This window comes from Octodon degus, unplaced genomic scaffold (genome assembly GCF_000260255.1).
Source record: "Octodon degus isolate 3935 unplaced genomic scaffold, OctDeg1.0 scaffold00153, whole genome shotgun sequence".
Lineage (NCBI taxonomy): Eukaryota > Metazoa > Chordata > Mammalia > Rodentia > Octodontidae > Octodon > Octodon degus.
This window is the reverse complement of record NW_004524729.1, coordinates 3,175,794-3,193,000: the sequence shown is the minus strand read 5'-3', so window position 1 is coordinate 3,193,000 and position 17,207 is coordinate 3,175,794. Positions and strand designations below refer to the sequence as shown.

At 57.7% G+C, this 17,207-nt stretch overlaps 1 protein-coding gene across 1 annotated transcript in view; it reads left to right on the top strand.

Moving 5' to 3' along the window:
* The first annotated feature begins 2,682 nt into the window (after nt 1-2,682).
* Cerk (ceramide kinase) overlaps nt 2,683-17,207 on the top strand; it is a 35,111-nt gene continuing 20,586 nt past the window's right edge. The window contains exons 1-2 of the mRNA XM_023702554.1: nt 2,683-2,880; nt 16,521-16,526. Coding sequence (XP_023558322.1) covers nt 2,751-2,880; nt 16,521-16,526 — 136 coding nt within the window. The 5' untranslated portion in view covers nt 2,683-2,750. The remainder of the gene's footprint in view (nt 2,881-16,520; nt 16,527-17,207) is intronic.

The following is a 17,207-nucleotide window of genomic DNA, read 5'->3' as shown; positions in this document are numbered from 1 at the left end:
TCTGTAAAAATAAATAACACATTTCCAAAGGTTATTGCCTGGGTCACACTGGCAAGGTGAGGATGTATATTTTTATTTTGTTTTGATATTTCAGACAAGGTCTCACTACATAATCCAGGCTGACCTTGAACTCACTGTGTAACCCAAGCTGGCTTCAAACTCATGGTGATTCCCCTGCCTCTGCCTTCCCAGGACTGGGATTACAGGTGTACGCCACCAGACCTGGTTTCCAGGACATTTCTCATAGGCAGTCGACTCTGACGGGCAGTGCTTAGAAGGCTCCTCCTCAAGTGTGAAGGGTGCAGTGAGCTGGGTCCCCTCCTCCACCCCGCAGAGTCCCAGTTCCTGATGTCATATGGTTATGCTGACCCTGTGGGGCAGGAAGCAGGAGAGATAAGCAGGCAAGACAATCCAGCACAGGAGAGCAGAGCCAGGAAGAGGGGGAGTGGAAGGCCCGTGGGGGGGGGACTGGGTGTTAGGTGACAGTGTGGGTGCCTAGACAAGCCCTCGGGGTCCCAGCAGTGCTCTGCAAAGAGCCTGCACACTGAGGCACAGGGTGCTCGACACAACAGCAGGGCACATATCCAGTCTGGCGTGCCTGGAGCACCAGGCGCTGGGCAGCAGTCTCAGGCTGGAAGCTGGGCACACGACAGGGGCAGGTGCAAGGCAGGGCCTGACTCACGAGCCTCTGGTCCACCTGGCAATGCAGGGCAGTGGGGCCAGCTGTGCCCAGGACAGGGCAGAGGCAGGAAAGGCACCCCTGGGTGACAAGGGCCACAGGGCATGAAGTGGGTGAGGGTGGAGAAGATCTCCTGGTATCTGTCCCAGTGATCCTCCTGACTCAGCCTCTTGAGTGTCAGGCCCACAGGCATGTACCACCATGCCATGCTCACACCAGCTTTTTCAAGGCTCCTGTTGGTCCCCCTGCCAGTCACCCTCACCAACACCTCCTGACAGGCTCGGGGGACCCAAAAAGTAGGCCCTGCATCTGTCCCTCCCAGTCGTGTGCTCAGGCCTCATCCTGTTCATGTGCAGAAGGTGAGTCCAGGGAAAGTATGGCCTTCATCTGGCCACCCTGGCCCCGGAGGCCTGCACCCCAGGTCCCTCCCCAGGGAGCCCTGGGCAAAGATGCCCAGGCAGGAGGGCCTCACATTCCAGTTCTCACAGGCCAGGTCCCGGATGGAGGGGCTGCAGGATTACTGTCTCGATGCTGGCAGATGCCACCTCCTAAGGCTTTGGCACGTGGCTGCCCCTCGGTACACCTCTGTGCATGTGTCCTGGGGTTTTATGGTGGGAGGGGTCACGGTTCAGCTCCTCACCCGGGGCCACTTAGGACCCACTAGTGTTCTGTGACCAACATGGAGGGCTGAGACAGGCAGAGTCTTCTCTGGGCCCTCCAATCTAGCTAGGGACTTCATGGCCAATGTGGGGATCCATCCTGGACAAATGAACACAGGGACAAAGGCCCTGACCACAGGAGGCTGCCATTTCCAAAACCCTACCCACGAACAAGCTTCACATTCACATTTCCCAAGCCAGGTGCAGGCCTGTGGGAGGGCGATGAGGCCCCGCTTGCACAGGGTGGGGCAGGGCTGACTGCCCAGCAGAAGCTGCAGGAAGCCAGAAGCCTTAGGTGGGGCCTGGGCGCCCAGGGTGCAGTGATTCACTGTGGCTCCTGCCCCGCCGAGGGTCACAGAGAGCTGGCAGGGTAGGACCTGTGCGTGTAGCCACCAGCGCCAGCCACAGCAGTAAGGCTTCGTGGACCTGGCCCACCCCGCCTCTGTCACAGCAGCGGAGCTGTGCAGAGAGCAGAGACCCGGGTCCGGCGGATCTGGCCAGCCTGGAGCCAGACCCTGGAGTGCTCTGGCTCTGTCCTCGGAGGCCCGCACTCTCGACAAGTCATCTACCTGAATCTCAGACTCTTCAGTAGTAGCCTAGGGATCGACAGGCCCACCCGTACGTGACCTCGGACACCAGGATCTAGTGTGGGCAAGCCCGGTCTGCACAGCCGGGGCAGCAGCTTAGAGGGGAAAGGCTGGCTGGCTGATCCACAGCCACCCGGAGCACCTTGGAGGACGGGCCTGCCTGGGTACAGGGGAGGCGAGCCACATGCTCGCCGAGGCCTGACCCTGCAAAGGGCTCCGATTCAGGGACTCGGGTCCCGAGGCTGCCTTAGGGGACAGTCGGCTGTGGGACCCCAGTTCCCCGGCCAAAGTCGCCCTTGGCAGAGGCGGCCCCTCCAGTAAGCCTCCTGACCTGCTGTGCCCTAGGGGCCTACAGATCCCTACCCAGCCCACTGGAGAGGCCGCCCAAGGTCAGGCCCCTTTGGGTGCCCCCCTCCGGGCACAGCTCCGCACCGCCCCATCCCCGCCCTGCGGCCCAACAGCCCTTCTGCACCGCCCACCCCCGCCAGCCGCGCTGGCCCTGCGGGTGAGCGACAGCAGGAGAGGACCGAGGCCCCGGCCAGAGCCGCACCCCTAGGTCTCCTGCTCCGACCCCTCGCCCTGCCCACAGCCCTTCTGCCGCGGCCTCCCGCGAGCTCGCGCCCCTCCGGGGTCCCCCGCCCCCGCCCCTCCTCCGTACGCCACCGGAGCCCTTCCGGGGTCGCCGGCCCCAGCCCCTCCTCGCCCCCGCCCTCTCTTTGTCCCTCGGACCGCCCCTGCGTGCGCTGACGCACGCCGCCCCGCCCCGCTGCGCCCGCCCGGCCGCGGCCGTAACGGTCCGGCCCGGTCCGGCCCGCAGGACCCGCGATGGGGGCGCCGGGGACGGCGGGGCCGCTGAGCTCGGAGCTGTGGGTGAAGCAGCAGCGCTGCGCCGTGAGTCTGGAGCCCGCGCGCGCCCTGCTGCGCTGGTGGCGGAGCCCGGGGCCCGGCGCGGGTGAGTACGCAGCCCGGGACCGGACAGGACGGGACCGGCCGGGCAGAGTGGACCCGGGACCGCGAGGGCGAGGGCCGGGGGAGACGGGCACCGGGCCGGGGTGAGGACCGGAGGTGTGGAGTCCTCGGCGCTGCACATGTCAGGGGCAGGTCCCAGCGTTTCACACGCTGCACTCCCGTGACCAGTGACCGGATGACCGAGTCCGGAGGAGATGCCTGAGGGCCGGTGGAGGGGAAGGGGCCGATGGAGGCCATAAGCCCCGCGGACCGGCAGGCAGGCGAGAGACCCGCATGAGGTCGGCCTCGGGTCAGGAAGCAGAGCCTGCTAGCCTGAGCACAGTGTGGCCAGATTGGTTATGGGCGGAGATGGGGGCTGCCAGGAGTCACCTCGGGCTCAGAGTACCCAAGCACCAAGCACGCAGGCCCGGAAGAAGCCCTGGCAGGCCGGGACCTCTGTGGCAGAGAACTTGAGGAGGAGCGCCTGTCCCGGGGGGATTAGCTTGCTGCTCAGGCGTGACGTGGGCCACAGGCTATCTCCGAGCCCTGCGGAGGACCTCAGTGCTGGGAGAAGCACAATTTAGATAAACGTAGCAAGGACACACCCCAATTGGCACTGTGGCAGGTTTGGGACAGGGACACACAGGCTGCCTTCTGCCAAGCTGTTTGGTGGCAGGAAGGTGATAAGGGGCAGATGGAAGAACTGCCATCTGAGCCTGCCAAGGAGCGGAGGCTACAGGACAGCGCCTCATGGGAGGTGGAGGCAGCTGGCCCGCCAGTATGGGCGGTTCAATTCCATTCATTCCCTGTTGTGTAATTTGTATTTTTGTTTTTGTGGTTGATTGTTGAGTGTTGGGGAAGGAGCCCAGGCCTACAGGCAGGCTGAGCCCAAGCTCTGCCACTGAGTTGCATGCCCAGGCCCTGGAAGTTTTTCGGAGCCTGTTGGGTCGGGCCAGGTAGGGTCCTAGGCCTGGTTCAGGGTGTAGGGCGAAGTCCTTACAGCAATAAAATGTTCTCCATGCAGGGATGAGCCAGTCTGATGGACCGGATTCTCAGAGGGCTGGGCTGGCATCCAGCTCGTGTACACTGGCATTGTGGTGACTGACCAGAGGCCTGGAGAGATGGGGGTTCTACACGCATGGGGAGAGCTGTGTGGGCAGGAAGAGGGGTGAAATGCCAGGAGCCCCATGTGCAGGCAGGAAAACGGGTCTTGGTGAGGAGGATGGGGGTGAGCCTGGCGTGGGGAGCGGTATCTGTTAACTTTTCAAAGGCTTTGGGGACCTTGGAAGGAGGACAGACATCTGGAGGGCTGCGACTGGGGGTGGCAGTGGTGGAGGGCAGGTTCTCTAGGCAGGGGTTCACAGTTTGCTAGGCCTTCGATTTGAGATGCTAGGGATGAACCTAGAACTTCCTGTGTGCTACACAAGCACTGTGGTGTGCACCTCACCCTGGCCCCCAGATGCTCTTGGCCTCCCGTGGGTGACAGGGCCTGTGGTGCTCTGTGATGCTGGGTTGTGAGGTTGGGTGAATGTTAAGGGGCAGCCTCAGATCTGTGCCCAGCCCTTGGTGGTTTTAGCTTGGGTTTAGCAGCAGCAGCAGCAGCATTTGAGACCTGTCTCCTTCCATTGTCCCCCGCCAGGCCCTGCTGCCCGGTTCTTGTCTCTCTGATGCCATCAGTGCCTGGCCAGGCTCTTGCCTCACTCCGCCCCACCAAGTGTGTAGACCCTCCAGGCCGGTCCATTGGAAGCTTCAAGAGTGACGTGCCAGGTCGGGGCTCCCTCCCTGGCCACGCTGGGTGGTGGGCCGCTCCTGGAACCATCCAGAGTGCTCAGCTAGGAAACACTGGGTTGGGAATACAGACAGACAGCAGTGCTGGTTGCTTTGTCCCCCTCACTTTGCGGCCCCCGACGGAGTTAGGCCACAGTTAGATTATCATCACGTTTGTGCTTGAGGTCAGTCAGGTCCAACTTGGAGCCAGCTCCCAGCATGTTTAATGCAGTTAGCGGTAGCCTCTCAGGCCCCACTCGGGCGCGTCTGGATGGAGCTGGATGGGCGAGGGCTGGCCCGAGTGGAAGGGCCTTGGGAGGAGCTGAAGGCATCCCTGGCCCCCCAGACCGGTAGGGGGTGCTGCCCCTGCCGGAAGCTCCTAGAAAAACTTATGAAAGCTGAGAGCTGCTGGCTCCAGGGGAGCATGGTGTGCTGCAAGATACAGGCTGTGGACCAGGCACGCACCCTGGGGGCCACCATGCACCCCAGCCGCAGAGGTGGGGCCAGGCATCTGAGGGACAGAGTTTCTAGGTGGAGGAAGCTAAGCCAGAAGCACTGCCCAGCCTGGTCTGTCAGAAGTAGGGCAGACTGAAAACAGGAAGCCGGGGGTGGAGGGTGGCTCCTAGAAGTGGGTCACTAGCCGAACCTGAAAACAGCAAAACCGTAGCTAGGCTGTGCCCTGGTTGCTGCGCAGCAGTAGGTACGCTCTGGATTTGTTCTTTGAGAGTTGGGCCAAGAGGCACACCCCTGTGTGCGTGCGTGCGTGCGTGTGTGCGTGTGTGTGTGTTGGGCGTTCAGGAGTGGTATGTGGATCTGGGCATGATCGCACACCTGTAATCCCAGCACTTGGGAGGCTGAGGCAGGAGGATGGCTGCTGTCTTTGTGAAGTTTACACCCGGCACTCTCAAGCACTTAGCAGAGAGAAAGCATGCCACACACGTTGGGTTGGTTTTTTTTTTTTTGGTTTTTCAGTACTGGGATTGAACTCGGGACTTTGTGCTTGCCAGGCAAGTGCTTATGCTGTTGAGCTGCATCCTTGGCCCTGTTAGGTTTTTTTTTTGTTGTTTTTGTTTTTAAGACATTGTCTCACTGGGTAGTTCCTGCTGGCTTCAAACTTGAATTGGTTCTTCGGCCTTAGCCTCCTGAGTGCTAGGATTATAGGCATGGGCCACCACACACAGTTTAGGTCACAGATATTTCTGAAAAACATTTTTGCTCATAAAATAATTGCTGGAGTTGAGGACGTTTGCATCTCAGTGGTAGCTTGCTTGCGGCATGCGTGAGGCACAGAATGTTTTCCCCATTACTATTTACTCTTTTAAAACTGTGATTTTTTTTTTTTTTTTTTTTACAAAAAACAGAGGGTCTTGCTATGCAGTTCAGGCTGGAGTTGAGCTCACTTCACAACCCAGGCTGGTCTCAAACTCAACAATGATCTTCCTGCTTCAGCCCCTGAGTGCAGGGATTGCAGGCCTACATCACCATGCCTAGCTAAAACTGTGATTTTTTTAAAGAACAGTTTTACTGATTTGTGTGCAGGAAAATTTCCATATTTTAAGGGTAGAGTTGGGTGGGTTTAGAGACCTATCTACGTGTGTAAGCAGAGACCTATCTACGTGTGTAAGCATCGCCCAGGCTGAGATGGGCGCAGTGGCCGCATCACAGGGCCTCCCTGTGTGGCTGTCTCTGCCCTTCTGGGTCCCTGTATGGGTTTCAGTCCACTCGTGTCCACCCACACTGTGTCCCGGGCAGCCACACAATGTGTGCGCACTCTGCACCTGGCTCTGCTCTGCTTTAATTAAGGCCTGTCAGTGGTCTGCAGGCTGTTTCTAGTTTAGGGCTGTGTGAATAAAGAGGCTGTGGTCCTTCAGGGACTTGGGCGTGTACGTCAGGTAAGAAGCTGGGCCACAGGGGAGCGTATACTGCCGAAATGTGTTTTCTTAGATGAATGTTATGCAAGCCTTTGCATTGATTGGTAGTAGAAAGCACCTGGAAATCAGGGTGGGTTAAAGACTTGCATGTAAAAGTGAATTCTTACAAGGACGCAGAGGGCAGTGTGGCATGTAGCTTGCATACCTGCAGATGGAGGCGCCTCTGGACATCCATGAAGACACAGCAGAGTCCTGTCTGCCTGCTCCCAGCCCACTCTCCATCCAGGCTGCAGGTAACAAGGTTGAGCAGGAATCTCATGCTCCTGCGAAGTCTTGGGTGGTAGCCCAGCCCGTGGCATCTCCACATGCATTTATCTTAGTCAGATTGCAAGATTTCGCAGGAGTTGAACATTGTGGTAACACTTGTCGCTCTCCTGCCTTGATTTTGGGGTTAACTTTGGTTCCCTTAAAGTAGGGGTGCAGGGGCCCCAGAGATAGCTCAGCAGTCTAAGCACCTGCCTAGGTAAGCATAAGGACCCCAGATCCCTAGTACCTCAGACCGTGTTGGCCCCACCCTGGGTGCTCGGGCTGGCCACCAAGACTGGGCATGCATAATCCCAGCATTGGGGAGCCTGAAACAGGAGGATCACTACAAGTCTGAGCTGCGTAGTGAGACCCTGTAGCAAATATAGAAAATTTAAAAAAAGAAAAAAGGAAAAAAAAGTTGGTGTGCAAACATTTTCTTAAAAGGCCTCACAGTGTCAGAGTCCTCGAGGGCTGTGTTACTGAGGTCAGAGTTATTCAACCTCAATGTTTAAATGGTCAAGCAGCTGTGGACAATCTGTGAACAAAAGGCCATGGCTCAGTGCCAATAAAACTTTATTTATAGCAGCGGGCAGCTTCCTGGATTCAGGCTGTGCATGGAAATTGCCAACCCTTGCTCTAAATCATTATTTGGGTGGAAAGAATAACAATGTCACTTTAAAAGCTGCTCATCCAGGTGGCTAAAAATGTTTTGGTTTGCCAAAAAGTAAAAAAGACTAAAAAGTCCTGGCCTTTGAAAAAACTTGCTGCTGTCCGGGAACACGCTGTGGGATTCCTGCCCAGCTGCAGCAGGTGTCTGGGAGCAGAAGGCATGAGGGGTGGGGGGCACCTCAGCGCGAGGCCCAGGAAGAGCTCGCGTTTGCAGGTTGAGCTCTGAGTGTCAAGCCAGCTTCGCTCCCGCCAACAGCACGTGCTCTCGGCTCAAGGACGCACGCAGAGAGGTGGCGCAGTGCGCTGGCCGGGGTGTGCTGGGGGCTCCAGGAGGGACGCGTGTCCCACTGCCACCACCCGGGCCTCTGCAGGCACTGGACTGCTGCGCGGTGCTGGTGCCGAGTCCCGTGTGCTGTCTGTGTCCTGTTCCGTCCAGCTCTTCTGCCAACTGTCCTGGCGTCCAGATGGAATTGTGGGTTATTGGTTCCTGCTTTCAAATCAGTCAGCTTTTGTTGTGTACATGAGAGATGGCCAAAGTAGACAGTGAAGTGTTTACGTTAAAAATTATTATTAGTACATGATAACAATTATTACTACCGTCAAAGACACACTGCAGTGAGTTCCTCCTTACAGCGCTGCCCCTTGGTTTGAACCCTGTCAGTGGCCGCCCTGCGCTGTTCAACAGAAAAGTACTCCTGGAAACTGTGGTGCATCCTGCGCCCGGTAGGGGGCCCGACACGGGTGGCTTCTGACTGCCCCAGTCAAGATGACCATAGAAGGGAAGTGTTTTGAGTAGATTCGGGTCATTGAAGCAGCCATGCAGGGGCTGTAAAAACATTCAGGAAAAGGGACTCCAGATCTGCTTTAGAAAGTGGCATGACATCATTGTTTCAAACAGGGGGGCATGTGTTGAGGGCCAGTTCCTTGAAATGTGCTTTTTAACAGTAATGCCTTTTTTTTTTTTTTTAGTACTGGGGATCGAACTCTGGACCTTGCACTTGCCCTTGCCAGGCAGGTGCTTTTGCCTCTGAGCTATTTCCCCAGCCCTGTAAGGCATTTCAAAAATCTGAACATTGACTATAGGCCTTGCTTTTGCTTCATACTTTGCGGCTGTTCCTGGCCCTCGCCTGGGATGCCTGTCTCTGGAGCCTCGGCCTCCTTGTGCAGAGTTCCCTGTGGTCCGAAGCCTCCCTTCCTACACACAGCCCCCACTTTCTGAGGCTCTCAGTCTCCCACGTCGTCAAGCTGGTCGTGAGCTCCTTGGAACAGCACCAGCCTAAATTTTACAGTGTGGCTATTGATGTTAGCGACTGGGTTTGCTTCTTTTCTTCTTGCCGCCTCTCTGTGCATTGCTTACCTGCTTCTTCTAGGCTGTGACCTTGATTTTTCTGTGTAGTTTTAAATACCCCCGTTGCTTTTACTGTGGCGCCTGGCTGCCGAGTCTCTGAGCGCACCTTGCAGGCTGGCTCCCTCACCTCCCTTGCTGGCGCTTTCTGGCCTGGCTTGTACGATTGTCTGTGTTGCTTCCTCTGTGAACATTTAAGAGCACATCACCATTGCATTTTATCTCCAACTCTCAAGCACAATGAGGAAAACTCCTGCAGGGAGGAAGGGTGGCTGTCTTCCAGATCTTTGCTCCTCTGTCCTTGATGCCCCCTTTCTCCCTACTGTTTGTCCCCTGTACAATCCTGACTTTGTGGCTCTTGAGTTTCCTCCTGACTCCTCCTTCCCTCGAGTTGCCTGTGCAGGCGCTACCTGGGTCCTCATTTATTGTGGGGCTTCCTTATTGCCCAGGGACCATTTCACTGCATCTGCTCTCAGTCCTTGTTGGAGTGGGGACATCCGGGCTGTCCGGGTGATGCCGCTGGGCTCTTGGGTGCTCACTGATCCTGGGTGGAAGGCTGGACATGTTGGGGTGAGTCACGTGTGCTCTGCTTTCTCAGACACTGCTCCCTGGGGATGGGGACCCTGATACTACCGAGTAAGGGTGGTCCAGGGTCCCCTGGTGTGGCTGGCCCTTGGGGGCGCTGCTGGGCATGGGGGCTCTGGCTGCCCATCAGGCCACTCCTGAGCCTCCTGGGCCAGGGACAGGTGTCCTGACAGCTGCTGCTTCTGCCCTGACCCGGGGTGTGGTGAGGAGGTTGGCCACTGCACAGCTGGACGTGGTGAGAGTACTGACTCCACCTAAGCAGAGAGGGCACCCTGCTGCCACTGCCACCGGGGAGCTAGGAGCCAGCCACCCGCTGCCTCTGCTGTCACAGGGGCTGCCAGGTGCTCACCGCAGCCTGGTGTGGGAGCTGAGGCCCTGCCGCTGGCTTGCTAGAGGGGGAGGGCCGGGTTTTCTCTGGCTAGGAGCCCGGGTATTGTCTAAGGGTCTTTTCCTTGCAAGGCTGTGAGGCTGCCCCTTCTCTGGGCCATTGTCTAGAGAGAACAGACCTTTTGATTTTTGTGTCTATTGTTTTTTTTTCTTTTTTTCTTTTTTTTGTGGTGGGACTGAGGATTAAAGTCGGGGCCTTTGCATGCAGCTACATCCTCTGTCCTTTCTTGAGATTGGGTCTTGCTAAGTTGCTGCGATTATAGGTCTGCACCCCCATGTCCTCGCCAAGAGCAGGCTTTTGTGGTGCTATTGTTTGTACTCAGTGGCTTTTCTGAGCTGTGGTTCTTGAGTTCCAGAAAAGGCTAGCCTCCCCCCGCCTGGCCTCCACCCCAGCCTCCATGTCTTCCCTTGTTTTCACGCAGGACCCTACCTAGCGGGGCCAGGAAAGGCACATCCTTCCCATCTTCTCAGAAGCAGGAGGCCCTGTGTTTTGCATGCTTCTCCCTGTCCTCCAGCCCAGATCATTTCCACTGACCTCTTTCCCTGTCACTGTCTCCCTCCCTCCCTGGGGTCCGTGCGACCCGGGCTTCATGCCTCAGATACTGACAGCCTTGGGATTTCTGAAATGCTCTGTATCTGGGCAGCTGAGTGGGCTGGGACTGTCTGTCACTTGGGGCTGGGCCACCCTTGTCCAGCCCGTGTTTCACTTCTGCCTGGTCCTCCTGGGGCTGGAGGGTTTGGGGTTTCTGTCTGCAACACATACTGACATCAGCCTGCCTTTTGGCCGGAGCCAGAGACTGAGGAGGAAGGGAACCCTTGACCAGGGCCTGGCCTCGGCAGCTTGTTGCCCACTGGACACACAGGCTTTAATGTCCTCTTTTCTTTTGAGGTGGAGTCTGGCAAAATCACAGGCTGACCTTGAATTTGTGATCCTCTTGTCTCAGCCTCCCAGAGAGTCCACGTTATGGGTGCAGGCCACCACGTGGCAGTAGAATTTTTAACTGAGGATGACCACTGCCCAACAGTATGGTTCCACTGCGCGTCAGCCGGGCAGCGACCGGGCTTGCCGCCTTCCTGGGCTCAGTGGTTGCAGCTTGGTAACGTGTGCAGCCCGTGGCGAAGTGATAAGGAGCTGTGTACGTTTGCTTACTGATGGAAACCTGATTTCACTTTAAACTCTGCGGCAGCCTGCACCCATAGTGACCATCTGGGGGGGACTGAGGTTTTGCCGTAATCCCTGGGTCAGAGCCACTTGGGACCAGCTCGCTGGAGGCTGCTGATGTAGTGCTCAGCTGCACCAGGACCACGGGTATTTCTTTCTCTGGCTTGCATGATGAGCTTTTCTTTCCCATTTTAATTGTAGCCAGCATTTAACAGTGAGGATATTTCACGTGCAAACCCGACCAAGCTTGGGGCGCATCTCTGTGTGACCCATTCCTGTGCATTGAGGGGGCCAGTCAGACACCTTTGGGGTCAGTCCTTGGGGTGCCTTAGCCTCACCCTGGGGCCTGGTGTGGCCAATCACCTTCTCCTGGAGCTCGTATAACCTGCAGACTACAGACCCTGGGATGATGACCTGCTTTGGGGAACTTACAACTTGGTGTGGGTAATATCGGGGGTGGGAAGAAAGGTTCTGAAGAACAGCTTGCCAAGCGCTTCCCAGGGCTTGCAGAGGGCCCAACACAGCAGAGTTGTAGACCTGCACACCTAGGCCCTGCACACCGGGGCCCCTGAACACCTGGGCCCCTGTATATCTGGGGCCCTGCACACCTGGGGCCCTGCACACCTGGGCCAGGGAGAGACTCTGCTCATAGTGTTGCTTAGGCAATGTGGTCCTTCCCATCAGTTCCTGGTGGAGGGAGGAGGTGACAGCCGACACTATGGGGCGTGGTTAATTCTGTGTCAAAGTCCGGGCTACATTTTTTCCCAGGATTGGGGACCGCACCCAGGGAACAGTAGGCTACACCCCCCAGCAGGGTTTATTTTGAGACAGGGTTTCACTGTGTTGTCCCTTGAGTTTTCAGACCTCCTGCCTCAGCATACTCCTTAGCCAGAAGTACTGGTGTGTGGCATCATACCCAACTTCCTAGGTACATTTTTTTTTTTTTTTTTTTTTTCGGAACCGGGGATTGAACTCAGACCCTTGCGCTTGCTAGGGAAGCGCTTATTCCACTGAGCCATCTCCTCGGCCCCTCCTAGGTACATTTTTAAGAGTGGAAAATTATCTCAGATGACATCTACGCTGTAGGAGGAAATTGTGGAAAACCCACTGCCTGGACGTGTTTTTCCCCACACTGCCCTTTGTTCCCAAGCGCAGGTCCTTCCTTCCTGCAAGGCATGGAGGCTCATGCAAGGTGACCAGGAGGCTATAGCTGACCCCTTGTGCTCTGCAGACATGCCCAGAGCCCAGGGAGCCCCTGTGGCGCCTGCCAGGGGCCACCACATGTGACAGGCAGATGTCAGGGATGCCGTGGGAGCTCCTGAGCCAGCCAGTGCTGTGAGGCTCCCCACAGCCAGGCCTGCCCCAGAGCCTGATGCCGCCATCCGTGCCGAGTCCCCGCGGCCACAGCTGAGCTCGCAGCGACGGTGGCAGGGGTCTCCTGGCACCAGCGCTGTCTCCCTGACTAGGTTCGTAGCCCTGCCCAGTGAATGGCTTTAAGGATGCCAGCCCACACATGGGGCACTTCTCACCCTCCCAGTGGAGCCGTGGCTGGCCAGGCTCAGCGTGAAGGAGGGCACAGGCTGCGAGACGGCATCTGGAGATGGCAGCGGGCTGGATCATCACCCTCACGGGGCTTTAGCCTGTCTGTCTCTCCTGTGTCAGTGCAGTGGCTGCAGAGCCATGTGGAGGATGGGCCATCCTGGCCACACCCCGTTCCCTCCCTGTGGGGTGCTTGGGGTGCCCAGGGAAGCTGTGGGCTATGATGCTTTCTCTTGGCTCCTCAGAGGCAAGGGTTCACCTGTAATTTCAGTGAAAGGCAGGGTGCCTGCTGCATCGCCCAGGAAATGCGTTTGCCACCTGCTAAATGCTGGAGACTACGAGGGGCTTCCTGTCCAGATCTTTTGGGTGACCTTTTCCTGGGTGCCCCTTGTGCAGGTTGGGCATGTGGGGGTCTGGGTACCCCCGCCATTTCCTCTCCCACTCTTGTGTGACAGAATGTGTGGCCTTTGCAGGACATAGGGACCTCCTCGGCAGGTCCTGTGGGGTCAGCTCTCCTGCCTCAGCCTCCTTTCCCCTTGGGCTCCCTACTGTGGATAGCACTGGGCAGCCCTGCCCTTGGCTGTGGACTTTGTGCCCATCACATCCCCAAGGAGCCAGAGGGTGTGGGAGCCTGGCTGAGTGACCCAGCGCAGCGCCTTGAGCCTGGCTGTGCGTGTGCGCATGTGCACACGTGTGCACCTCATGCCTCAGGCATGTGGGAGGCTGCGTGTCCAGGAGCCCCTTCGTCATCAATGATAGCAATGAGTGGGCATCACCACCGGGCTGAGGAGCAGAGCACCCACAGAGCTGGACAGGCAGGTGCAGAGTAGCAGGTGCCGTGTGGACTGCTGTCACTCAGGAAACCGGGCTGATGGAGGGCCCACCAGTGGGTGTCGTATTTGTCTGGAGTGTGGTGGCCAGCGGATTGCTGCTTCACTGGACGGGACCTGAAGACCCCAGAGGGGGCAAGGAAGCATGGGAGAGTCCCTGTGGTCCGAAAGCGAAAGCTTTCAGCCAAGCATGGGTGACACATTTTCAGTCTACTTTTGAGAAGGACTAGTGAAGAAGAACATCTTTGAAAACTTCATGACAATTTTAGTATTTGACTCCACACTCATTACCCAATTATTTATTTTGGCTTCCTGAGGCAGGGTCTTGGGTGCAGCTCAGGCTGGCCTTGAGTTCCCCCATTCTCCTGCCCAGCCTCCTGAGTGCTGCAATGACAGGTGTGCACCACACGCCCCCTAGCTGTAACGTGGATTGTTTTACTGTTGGGAGAGAAGTGCTGGCCACCAGACCACGGATACACCAGGCGTGCCACCCATGAAGTGGCCTCAGATGTGCAAACTTCTGAAGTGCCAGCCCCAGCCCTTTGTGAACACAGCGGGCCGCCCTGCTCTCCGTCCCTATCTCACTCGGCCAGTCTGAGATGCTCGCAGCTATGTTGTGAAAGCCGTTCTCGGCTCCCACAGCCCTGGCGTCCACAGCCCCGGCGCCCACAGCCCCAGCGCTAGGCCTCTGCTGAGGAAGGAGGGTGTTGGGTGGCTTCTGGGTAACTGCCTTGCCTTGGCCACGCTCTTTCCCTTCAGTGTCGCTGTCCTGGTTGGTAAGATGTGGACTATGGTGCCCACCCTTTGAGGCCCTGCTGAGCCAGAACACCTGGCCCGGGGCGACCATGCCCTTGGGCAAGGCCAGCTGAGCAACGTAAGACTAGCATGGCAATGGTGAGGAGGCCAGGCTGGACATGGGGCCGGCCAGGCCCTGCGCGAGGGGACTCGGGACAGCCGCGCAGCTGAGCAGAGCAGGCAGGGCCACCTCTGAGTGTGCACCTTGTAGGCAACGTGTGGTGCTTGTGCTGGGTGAGATGGCCCTGGAGCCGTGCTGGCCTGGGTTCAGGGGGCCCAAGCCCAGGGTCAGAGCTGCAGCACCATGTGCAGAGCTGGTTCCCCATGGGTGGGTGTGGGTGGTGGTGATGCAGGTCCTCAGGTGATGGTGTGTGCTGCGCATGCAGGCTGGGCAGCCCAGGAGGGGGTGGGCAGGGCCGTATGAGGGGCCTGACGTGGTCCTGAAGGCTGTGGGAGATGCCACTGACACAGGTGACACAGGCAGCAGGTGTGCTTCCAGGGGCCAAGCTGGGAGGGGCACAGAAGGGGCACTGAGACGAGGCAGAGCAAGGCTTGGGGCCCGAATCACGCCAGAGGAGTCATGTGTGGTGGCTCTGCCTTGCATCACAGCCCGGCCCCACTGCTGTCTTCTGCTGAAGGCCTTGATGCCTCACGCTCCACAGGAGCTGTACCCTACTCGGCTGTAACCCTGCCTGGGTTTGCTCCCTGCTGCCTCCACCTCACCCAGAACTTTCTTCACTCCTGCCCAACCGAAGGACCCCCCCCCGCCCTCCTTGTGGTCACATGGGCATCTGGGAAGCGCTGTCTTCAGCTGTGTCCCACAAAGTGGTAAGGGGGGCAGTTCTTGGGCTGTGGCAGCTGGCCAGGTCCCCATGGACCATGCTGCTTTGTGCCGCTTGGCTTGGGGCGCAGCATGTGGCGCATTTGGACATCTGACTGGTCCCTCTTCACCTCCCCAGCTCTTTTGGACTTCCTTTGCAAGGCTGGAGGGTGTGCATTTGGGTCTGCCGTGGTTGTCCTGCCTGCCACTGAGAGGTGATGTGTGCTTAGCTAATAGCTAAGCCCTCCTCACCTGGCTCAGTGTTGTGACTGCCGGTTGTTGGGGTGAGAGGCAACTTGCTCTGCTGCAGTCCTGAGCTCAGGCACTGGGGCTTCTGTCATGAGTCCCAGGAGCCGTTGGTGATAGGAGAGACGCTGGGACACCCTGAGGGTTGTCCTTAGTCAAAAGAGTGTCCTGCCTCTTGGCTTGCTGGGCTGTGCTGAGTGAAAAGGAATCGTCTTGGTTGCTTGTGAAATGTATAATAGCTTATTGCACAATGAAGCTGCCTTCACTGTTTGTGTTCTTTGTCATAACATTAAAGGGGGACATAGTTGTAAGCCACAGGTGGACACGCCTGAAGACAGCTCACTGGCCTCTTCCCTGGGCCTGGCCCTGCGCCTGGCACCGAGACACAGATGCCTCGCGCTGGCTCTCGGTCTTGGAGGATACGAGGGGCAGAGAGGTCTTGGGTGGTCTTAGGTTTTGGGTGCAGGGTCTTAATGCAGCATTTGGAGGGGTGTGAGAGGGCGGGTCCTGTGGCTCCAGACACCGGGGTGCTAAGAATCGAGCTGTAGAGGAGGAGCCAAGCCCAGTGCCGTGGGGCAGGTGGGTGCCTGGCTTCCTCCCCTATTGTACCCAAAGTCCCCCTCCAGAGGAACCACAGGCCAGCAGCCTTTAGGGCCTCCAGTCGTCAGAAGCCCAGCTGACCCTGCCTGGTTCTTATAGCTTGATTTCTGCAGGCAGCAGCTCTAAATCCCACGCAGGGCAGCACACACTGCAGTAGCACGCGTCACCCTTTTGGCTGCGCGAGGGTGCAGTATTCTGGCTGGCTTATAGGTTTCATAGCCAACCTAGGAAGCTAGCCGCAAATTATGGAAAAATGCATTGTAGATCCCTAACCAATTTTCAGCGAAGCTGTTGGAATCCAGCCTGTTCCAAGTCCGCCTCGCTGCTTGTTCCTCTGCCCCTCCTGCCCCAGGCACATTCTTTTAGGCCCTGGCTCAGTCACAGCCTGTCATCTGCCGCAACTGCTCCCACGGCTGCATCCCTGTGATCACCCATGCCTGGGCCTGCTCTGCTCCTCCCGGTCTTGGTGTTGAGAGTTCCTGCGCTGTCCCCAAGGGCTGCCCAGGGCTGCCCGTCCTCCCACTGATTGGGTCCCTGAGCCTTCCCAGCAGGCTTCTCGGGCTCTGTCCTTACAGCCCACTGACCTGGCTGGGGTGGCCCTGGTGGCCACAGTGTCCTGCATCCTGTTGTGTCCCATCCCAGTTTGGTTTCTAAGCCAAACATGCCCCTCAGGACAGATGTTGAGTCTGGGACATTGTCACGCAGGTGGACTAGGAACGTCAGTCCCTGCTGCTGGGTGCTGCGGCTGTGGTGAGAGAGGCAGGGAGCTGCTGGGAAGCCTGAGCTGCGGGTAGGAGGCGACAGGCTGAGGACAGGCAGGCTCAGTGCCAGGACGCTCTGAGCATGTAGGTTTGGTCCCCAGCACTGGGTGGGGTAGGAGTGACCTTCCTTTTTGTGTGGGGGTTTCTAGTGAGATTATTTAAATCGAACTTCTTTCCAAATTTTAATTTTTATTAGCACACGCTTGGAGTAGGTGACCACCACTTGCTTGCGTGGGGCTGCTGAGTGCCTGTGTGGCAACTCCTTTCCACCCCTCCCCCTCCATCTCAGTCCCCTCCCATTTGAGAAGGTCTGTGTTTCCTTCATCCAGCTTTTTCTTGCTTTCTGTTTATACTTTGGGTTTCTCAGGAGAAAGCCTTGCAGTACCGCAGCTTGTGGGTTGGATGCGTTTCACTAAGCATTGTCTCAAGTGCGTCCATTTTCCTACACATGACTCAGATTTCTTCTGTGTGAACATACTCAGTGGTCACAGTTGCAGGGAGTCTACCTGTGCTAGTTCACCCGTCCATACGGACAAGTGGCACCTGGTATGCCTAGGTACCACGCTTTCTTCATCCATCTGTTGGGCCTCTAGGCCTCTTCTGAGATTCTGCCTCTGCCAGTTGTGCTGCTGTCCATACAGGCGTGCGTGC